The sequence below is a fragment of the Brassica napus genome, chromosome C1 (genome assembly GCF_020379485.1).
Source record: "Brassica napus cultivar Da-Ae chromosome C1, Da-Ae, whole genome shotgun sequence".
Lineage (NCBI taxonomy): Eukaryota > Viridiplantae > Streptophyta > Magnoliopsida > Brassicales > Brassicaceae > Brassica > Brassica napus.
The window spans coordinates 51,368,759-51,377,616 of NC_063444.1; the positions used below are offsets into that span (position 1 = coordinate 51,368,759).

At 38.8% G+C, this 8,858-nt stretch overlaps 3 protein-coding genes and 1 pseudogene across 3 annotated transcripts; 1 reads left to right on the forward strand and 3 right to left on the reverse strand.

Moving 5' to 3' along the window:
• The window catches only part of LOC125580112, a 1,916-nt pseudogene extending 338 nt beyond the window's left edge, over positions 1 to 1,578 (reverse strand).
• A 208-nt stretch (positions 1,579 to 1,786) lies between these two features.
• Positions 1,787 to 3,494, reverse strand: BNAANNG03020D. The gene has a single exon (XM_048746088.1). The coding sequence runs from the start codon at positions 2,696 to 2,698 to the stop codon at positions 2,126 to 2,128; it is 573 nt and encodes a 190-aa protein (XP_048602045.1). The 5' UTR covers positions 2,699 to 3,494; the 3' UTR covers positions 1,787 to 2,125.
• On the forward strand, positions 3,479 to 4,404 carry LOC125580113 (the record flags this gene model as incomplete). The annotated part of the gene is made up of 1 exon (XM_048744094.1): positions 3,479 to 4,404. A coding segment is annotated over one exon (711 nt), but the record flags the coding sequence as incomplete, so codon positions are not given.
• A 336-nt stretch (positions 4,405 to 4,740) lies between these two features.
• On the reverse strand, positions 4,741 to 8,355 carry LOC125580842 (putative leucine-rich repeat receptor-like serine/threonine-protein kinase At2g14440). Its single transcript, XM_048746084.1, has 9 exons — positions 7,965 to 8,355; positions 7,300 to 7,852; positions 6,193 to 6,653; positions 5,980 to 6,115; positions 5,832 to 5,903; positions 5,683 to 5,751; positions 5,516 to 5,587; positions 5,137 to 5,208; positions 4,741 to 5,035 (listed from the first exon to the last, which is right to left on the reverse strand). Exons 1-9 carry the CDS (start codon positions 8,044 to 8,046, stop codon positions 4,996 to 4,998), a joined length of 1,557 nt encoding a protein of 518 aa, XP_048602041.1. The 5' UTR covers positions 8,047 to 8,355; the 3' UTR covers positions 4,741 to 4,995.
• Between the last annotated feature and the right edge of the window lie 503 nt (positions 8,356 to 8,858).

An 8,858-nucleotide genomic window follows, 5' to 3' on the forward strand; every position in this document is an offset into this window, starting at 1 on the left:
TCACACACAAAAAGATCACAACCACTAAGGCTTGTGGCTTCCCTAGTGTTCCCGTGGTGCCAAGTCTTTTGCTAGGATGATTCCAATGATCAACTGTTACAAGAGTTTGTTAGTCTTAGAGGGATTACTTGTGAAGCAAGATACCTACTTCAAGATTTTTTTTTAAGTTTTAGTGGATTACTTGTGGATCAAGAAACCTACCTGGCAAATAAGCATGTGAACGGAAGATTGGAGAAGAAGGAATCTCCTTCCAGTTCTGTCGACGAGGTAAATCCCCACGAACGTACTGAGAACATTGATTACTCCGGTGATAACCGCAGAGAGAAGAGCTGCATCGCTTCCAAAGCCAACGGTCTGGAACAAGACCGGTGCGTAGAACATAATGGCATTGATTCCTGTAAACTGCTGGAAAAGCTGAAGAAGCATTCCGATGATGAAAGGCGGGCGACTCGCTGGCTTTAACAGCTTCCTGTAAGGGTCCTTGACTTGACTCGCGATCTCGCAGGCATTGACGATAGATTCATACTCCTCATTTATATCGTCAACTCCTCTGATCTTCCTTAGGGCTTTTTGCCTTCCTCGTTCTTGTTGCGCTCGATGAGGCTTGTAGGAGTCTCGCAGATGATCAATGAACCGAAGAGGAGGATAACTGCGGGTATCGCGGCTCCACCGAGAGCGATACGCCATCCGTTAGGGTGAACCGTGGCAGTGAAGTAATTGACTAGGTTGGCGATAAAGATTCCTATTGTGACCATGAGCTGGAATACAATGTTGAGACCTCCCCTGAGCTGCGCCGGAGCAATCTCCGACAGGAAAAGCGGCACTGCCTGAAAATTTAAGGTTCATACAACAATGTTAGGTCATTTCAAGATATCTTGCTGCGCAAGAAAGCTTTTATTATGTCTACCTGATTGCCAAAGCCAACACCGAAGCCAAGCAAGATTCTTCCAATGATCAACATGACGATGTTGACGGCTCCTGCGGTTAGCCCGACACCGATCAAGAAGAAGATAGAAGCAAACTGCATAGTGGGCTTCCTTCCAAGTTTGGAACATACGGCTGAAGCCAAGAAGCTGGCCACGAGGGCGGCTAGGTAAAGAGACGATGTGAATAGCTGCAAGAACTGGTTATCATACTTGCAGTAATTGTTCTCGTGAACGTGCTGCTTCTTCTCCCACACCGAGGGGAAAAACTTCTTCAAGAAATCGTCCATCGCCGTAACTCCACCTTTAAAATCATTAACGTTAGCTTAGAAAAAAAACCAAGAACAGGTAACTAAGATGAATACTGATACAGAGACAGAGAGTAGACCGGATATTCCAATGTCGTAACCGAAGATCAAACCGCCAAAAGCGGCAATCACAACGCAGACAAAGACATAGACAGTCATCTTGGCTTTGAAAGCCGGAGCATTCCCGCTTGACGATACAACAACAGCCATGTTCGATCAAACACCACCACTCAAACCTAATTTATCTCGAAGTGTTTGTATACGTGTTGTGTGTATGCGTAAGCTAAAGATGAAACATGAAGGGAACTGAAGGAGACACTGGTTGAAATAAACAGATAATGTTGGATAGAAGATGAAGGAGATCACGTATTTATAACACATGTCACAGAGTCACAGACCAAACTGAGATCCAAACTTGTCTAAAAATGGGATTGTGTTTCGAAAATAGCAGAGGCGAGATCTACGGTTATTGTATGGTCTGTAAATCATTTTTGTTTTGTTTTGGTCTTTTGGATAATGATCTTGTCTTTTCTTTCCCCACTAATTTCTGAATCACATATTCGATAAAATTGTTTTGAACGTTTCATAATAATTTTATGTAATATGTATACTCAGCTAATTGCATATAACTATTCTATCATTTGGTTACTTCACAATTCACCCAATATACAACTTAAACTGTTTATTTCTTTCTTTAAAAGTTTAGATTTTTCTCTTTGCACAGGGAGATAACCATACACATTCTTTTCCTTATTATCACTTTGAATTCATGTGGAAGTAACTTAAACAAACATCAAGATCAAAATGAAATGAAAAAATAAACAATATGATTACATGAAGAGGAACTCTTCCCTACTAACCTTCAACATGTTCACCTGAGAAAACATCAGCGTTTTATAGCTTAGTGTCAAGCTCACACACTTGCATCTCAACTTCCATTGAAGGAAAGCTAAGTACGAGTTTACAATGCGATACTGTATTTAAATGTGCCTTAAAGATTCCCAACACTGTGATTTTCCCCGGCATATTTGCCTTGGTCTCTATCACAATTTTTCTTTGCAATATATCTTGCAAAATGTCACCTAAATCTGCAACAAATTTATCGATCTGAAGTACTAGAGGACATGGCAAAAGCGCTGAGCCTTTGGCTGGGAGTGTAGTCGAAGGAAGAGTGAGATTTCCCACTAGAATATCTCTGTAATAAACCAAGTTCTCCACCGTCTTGTATTCAAAATCTGCAAGGTTGGGATTCGTCATTAGCATCTGAAGTGTGAGAGTAAAATTTAGCTGGACATCAAATGTTGGTGATACATATGTGGATACGTCTTCGACAGTTGAAGACACGGTTTGTAGTATAGGATGTTTTGGTTTGAACACAGTTTGCGCAAGAACCAAAGTGATCATAAAGGTGGTGAAGAGGATGCAAATGATTCCAGACACTATATAACAAATGCGTAGTCTGGTCATGACTATTGTAGTGATGTTATATGGATTGCTTTTGCTTATCTAAAATGTATTAGAATTTACAGAGCTAGTATGCTATTTTATAATAAAGTTTCATGCAAGGATAGATAAAACATAAGAATAAAGAGTTTTGATACATCGATCTGTGATAACTGTATTCATTGTATGACAGTAATTAAGGTGGAAGTTTTTTGATTATTCAGATTTTGATTTCCTTAGCTTAATATCTCTTCCCGTTGAGACAACCACACCTACTTTGACTCATTGATTTGTAAAGATTTCTTGGTTTTCTTGCATCCACCATAACTCATATACGAGATCCAATATAAAGGATGGAATTGAAATGGTAGTAGATTATTGTGAGTTGGTAAGATATTTTAAGTGTAATTGGCTGTTCACGATGATCATGTACCGACCATACATCGTTAGCTGTTTATTACCCTCCTTCATGCACTCTCTCGTTTAAGTCCTAACTCCCATTGACCGACCATTCTTTTCCTACAAATTCAATCTCGATCGCTGCAAGATTTTAATTACTTTATAATTCTACAATTGCATGGCTGGTCTCTATACTTTTAAAATCTTTAATACTCTTAAAACTCATAACTCTAGTTACATTGTCTGTAATTTGTCTCCTTGTGTCTCCCCCTAACGTGTCCATGTGGTCTTCTTCCTCATTAGTACTAATTCTAAACTCATTTTAATTATAATCAATAATTAATTTATAAATTCACTCTGTTTCTCCTTTTAAGACCTCTCTCTCTCTCTCTCTCATTTGCATATTGTCTCCTTCAGCCACACGTCTATAGCACGATTGATATGGTTTCAAAGACTGAATCACCACCGTTGATCGGACCTCGTATCTCTTTCTCAGACGGTGGAGATTTCATCTGCATCAACCCCGTACACTGTAAAGAGCTAGAGAAAGATGTCTTCAAAGGGTCAGTGAAAGTCTCCGACTTTGAGTTCTTGTCTGAGAATGCGAGTCCACAGAGGATGCATACCGCCGACGAACTCTTCTCTGAAGGAAAGTTGCTTCCTTTCTGGCAAGAAAAGCACTCAGAGAAGCTTAAAAACGTTAGCTTGAAGACAAACGAAGAAGAAGAAGAAGAGAATCGTAAAGTGGAAGCAACGATGAAGAGTAACGATTATGATAAGAACAGAGTGAGTTGGTTTATAGATGAAGATCCATCTCCTCGTCCTCCGAAGTGCACAGTTCTTTGGAAAGAGCTTTTGCGGTTGAAGAAACAGAGGAACACTAGGTCGTCTCTGTCTCCGTCGTCGTCCACGTCATCATCGAGCTCGCTTGAGGATAAGAGAGAGGAGAAAGAAGGGAAGAGAGGCAAGAAAGGATTAGAGAGGACGAGATCGACGAGCATGAGGATAAGGCCGATGATTCATGTCCCTGTTTGCACTCCTTCTAAATCCTCTGTTCCATTGCCTCCTCTGTTTCCGCTTAGGCTTAAGAAGAAGAGAGTAGAGAAACGCACTTGAAAAGTTTGAATCTTTTTATCTGACACAAGCTTATTAGTTTATTCGTTCGGATTCTCATGTGATATGTAACTCTAATGCTTGTGATTAAGCATTTTTAGGTGTATTTGTTTTTGTTTTATGAGATTCTAATGTGTGAGAGTGTAATATGTTCCTCTGTTATGGATCCAAAAGCATGTCATTATCAACAAATGAAGATGTGATTAAGATTTGTTGTATGTTGAGATGTGAAATGTTGGAGACAAAAGAGTAAATGTCAAAAACAAAAACAAAAATGATGAGCCATGAGATAGAAAGAGCAGAGTAATCTGTTTGTTAGTTAATGATGATGAAAAAGACTGATGGGCACATGCAAGATTCAAATGTTTTCTAAAATTTACTTTTCTCTGCACTAATTGAGTCTGCTTCACCATTTTGGAACTAGGCTCCACTTTTTACAGACTACAGCTCTCTTTATTCACACTACTCTTGTACTCTTATGACATCTTATTTGGCATATTGATAGATATTTTATCCCCCAAAAAAATCTCTAAAAGTCTGATTCCAGGTGAGAATTGAGAATCATCACACTGACCTCAATAGAGGAAACACACATAAACTCTGTTTATCACAAATACTCATAATACAATTTTTTGTATTCATTACACAACATATGCAATCAGTAATCCCTTGTCCCCCAAAGTAAGTGTTAAAAGAATGAAGCATTAAAAGAGATATGTTAAAAGTAGGATTGTACACGTGAGGCTTCTAATTTACAAAACTATAACACAAACTCAAATCACTGTCGTCTTCTTCTTAAAAGGGCTGAATCAACGTGGTGGTTGAGTCAAAAAGGGATTACCAGAAACCCTGGAGTAATAAAGCATCAGAGAGTAGTTGTATTAGCTAACTCAAATGTCAGATTTGTATGGGGAAAAGTGAAAACCACTCTTGGAGTTTTGATAGCTTACCTTAGCTCAAGCCCTGGCTTCTGAAGAAGTTTGCTAGGAACCTTGCCAGTTAGATTATTGTTTTGCAAGAACCTAATGATCCACAAAACATAAATACCAAGTCAGAAACTCATCCCCATGGCAAGAAAATCGTTGACAATGCAATGATGTATAAGAAACATAGTTGAAGTAAAGCTATGGACATTGGCATATAGTGCATTTTTTACTATGGCCTTTGAATCTTTAAAAGTAAAGCTAAAAGACAAAAAGGGCGGATGCCAAAGTAAGATTCAAAGGTGTTATGTCTTTTACATCTACAAGGTAAGAATCGTAAGCAGACAATATGCACATCTAGAGTAATCACAGGACCATATATAGTAATGTTAGAACTGAAACTTACAGCTCTCTCAAGCGTGGCACTCCATTGAAAAATGAAGGAAAAGTTCCACCGAAACGGTTGTCTTCCAAGTGCCTACAGGGTAAAGTAATGAGATTAGCTAATGAGACTATGTTCCATTGCCACCATTGTGCAACACAAGTAGTTAAAAATAGGACTGATCTGCTTACACTGATTCCAGAAACTTGAGTGAACCTAAGTCAGGTATACTTCCCGAGAGAGAATTGTTTCCCAGCCAACTGTCAAAACACATGAACATCAAGTAATGTTGTTGACGATAATGCATAGGATTAACTGTTCACTGGTCTAGGTTCCTTACATGGAGGACAGTGCTGTTAATTTGGCAACTTGAGGTGCTAGAGAACCTGAAAGTCCCATACTAGTTAAGTTCCTGGTAACAACAATGGATTAGAAAATTTTCAAACTAATGCATAACAAAAAAAGACACAGACGACATCCCAACTCACAAAGCTACTATGCGAATTCGCGGGCCATCAGAGCATGTAACACCAGTCCACGAGTAGTTTTTAGGCATACATGGATCTCCATTCCAATCAACCGGTACGTTCTTGAAACTTCTTTTAATAGCATTCAGAGCAGTCGCTGCATTAAAAAAAAAAACACAAAGTCAGCATGTTAATTATCAGCAGCTAATGGCTTCTCAAACTAAACAGTCATACCATCTCGAACAAGAGTTCTCCCTCCAAGAGATATCAGCTCAAACATTTCACCACCATTGACAAGAGGAGCAAGAGTTGAGCCGCTTGTAGGAGTTAGAGTCAACGTTGTGAGACCTTCAAGCGGCCACCTGCTTGCGAATATAACCGAACCAGCTGGAGAGACAGAGAGCTCTTTATAATACGCTATACCGTTCACAGAGACATCAAAGACTCTGGATCCATCTCCCAACGAATCAGAGTCATGGGCAAAGTATAGTGCGATGTAATAAAAAGAGTTTTTCAAGGGCATTGGTGGCCATGTGAACTCCAGAGGCTGAACCTGGTTAGCTCTTAGATCAGTGTTGAATATCCTCGAAGGTGGGAGGTTCCAGAAACCAGAAACTTCTAGTTTTCGATTGTTTGGTACTGTCGAGTTTAGAGAGTATGGCTCCCAAAACCTATCAAACTCATCATCTGGAAACCTGAAAGCAACATATGTATTTGAATACTTATAGATTAAAAAAAGAAAAATGCTGAAAGAATAATATAATACTACTGAAACATGGAAGAATCGAAATCTTAAGATCAAAACAGTCCAATCACAATAGTGAGTCAAGTGGTAAAATAAGTTTGGATTGAAAATTGAACTATATAACAACACTGCATGGATGAGCAAACAAAACGGTGAGTTATATCAATAGCAATCTTAGTGTGGCCGGTCTTGAGATTTGGGACAATTTATTAAGGAGTTTGTCAAAAAAAAAGACAATTTATTAAAGAATTTGGAACTATACTTATGTAAATTCTATTAAAATTTAGAGTTCATAGATTGATGTTTTACTCAGTGTTCTAAAAATCGGTGTAGGCAGTAAATCGAACTTAAACAGAGCAATTTTCTATACCGGTTTTACTCGGTGTTCTAAAAATCGGTCTACATGCTCGTCTAATCAGTAATCTCATATAAAGCGCCTAACTGCCATGTAGCTATTTCTTGAACATTTGTTTCACTTGCCTATGTTTAGGATCGGCTCTGTTCAAAACCATTGCCTTCATATCAAAAACATTCAACCTTTCATACTATAACAAAGCACCAATCTCTAACCACTGTACCATTCTCTAGGAACTCACCTGATGATTGGTCCACTGTACCCAAAAGCATGCCTAGCAACAAGACTCATCCCAAACTCTTTGAACTTAGTAGAATTATAAACAGTACCATCAAGCCTAACAACCTCCAAGGCCGAGATAAACGGATCCGAACTCGTATACGTATTCGAAGCAATGCATACGCTTATGGACTTCCCCTGCGCTAAGAAAACACCTTCGTAATAAGAAGCTAAACCGTCTGCATAATCAGCAGTGGTATTAACAACTCCCCAAAACGTCCCGTCGACGATCTGATCGAAAACCGGCGGAGGAGTTCCCTTTCCGTTGACTCCTCCGTAGAAATAAGTTGTTCTGATCATGTACTTCCATCCACGGGAGACGCTGATGACGTAGCAGAACTTGCGACGAGTGACGGAAGGGGTAAGAGGGAAGGATCTGAGGGTTGATAAGATTTGGTCTAGGACTTGTCCGGAGACGTTCTTGGATGTTCCTGTGGAGATGAGATCCGTGTCGGATTGCCATTTACGATCGTTTATTACAGAGGAGGCTGAGGCGCCGCAGTCGATCAGAATAGCTGAATTAAAAAAAAATCAGAAATACATTTTTTTTAAAAATTAACCTGGAGGTATCCCGAACCTATGGAAAGAAATACAAAATTGAATGAGAGAGAGAGATGGAGGGCGTACCAGAGAGAGGAGAGGGCTGAGAGAGAGTGGAAGAGAGGAGGGATAAGACGGTGAGGAGGAGAATGAGGCGGAGGTAGGGCATGGCGGCGGTTGGAAGAAGGAGGGGGGGGGGGGTTGACCTGACCCTCCAGCTCCAGAGATGAGGAATGAGGAAAAAGCAGAGAGGAACAGAACAGAAGAGAACAGAACAGGTCAGAGAGGTTGAAGATGACGACGTGATCTCTTTATTTGTATTCCAAGTTAGGTATTTTTTTTGGTTCTTTCATTTCTGTTTTTTCTTCTAGAAAATAAATAAAATGTTTTATTATTCTGTTATTTCTGTTAGGGAAGGTCTATGTAAGAATTAAACCGGCGGTCACTCAGGCCTAGCTTTTCTTTCAATTTTCTTAATATCTTCAAACAAAGACATTATTGTATTTGTGATTTGTTCCATGATATAGTTAGTTATGTGTAACTAGATATATCAGTTTAATATTTTTATTATATAATGGTTGTTTCTTACATATATATGTTCCATGCGGTTTGTGAAGGTCAATTAAATCACTCAAAACTTTTTTCCGGTTTACCTGCCTCTGGAATTTGTTTAGTATATTTATGTTTTAATATAAGCATTTTCAGACAAAAAGATCTGCACATATATTTTATTTACTAACTTATGTTCTTATTCAGAAGTGTAAAATTCATGTTATCAAAGAAAAGTCTAAAATTCATTAACATGTTTAAGTGAACCAAAAATATACTTGTCTCAAACTTTAAATACTTATAAGCACTTTGTAATACTTTACGTTACCTCAGTATTTTTTTTTCTTTGCTTACTTCAGTGCAAATTTGCATTTGAAGCTTCGGATGCAAAGCGTGTTCGTGCCCCGCAATAATTTAATTTCATGTGCTCAA

Coding starts and splice junctions, on each gene's coding strand:
- BNAANNG03020D (XM_048746088.1), bottom strand. CDS start 2,698: ATGACCAGACTACGCATTTGTTATATAGTGTCTGGAATCATTTGCATC.
- LOC125580842 (XM_048746084.1), bottom strand. CDS start 8,046: ATGCCCTACCTCCGCCTCATTCTCCTCCTCACCGTCTTATCCCTCCTC. Junction 6,116..6,192: donor GAGAACTCTTGTTCGAGATG/GTATGACTGTTT, acceptor TTTTTAATGCAG/CGACTGCTCTGAATGCTATT. Junction 5,752..5,831: donor TTAACAGCACTGTCCTCCAT/GTAAGGAACCTA, acceptor GTGTTTTGACAG/TTGGCTGGGAAACAATTCTC.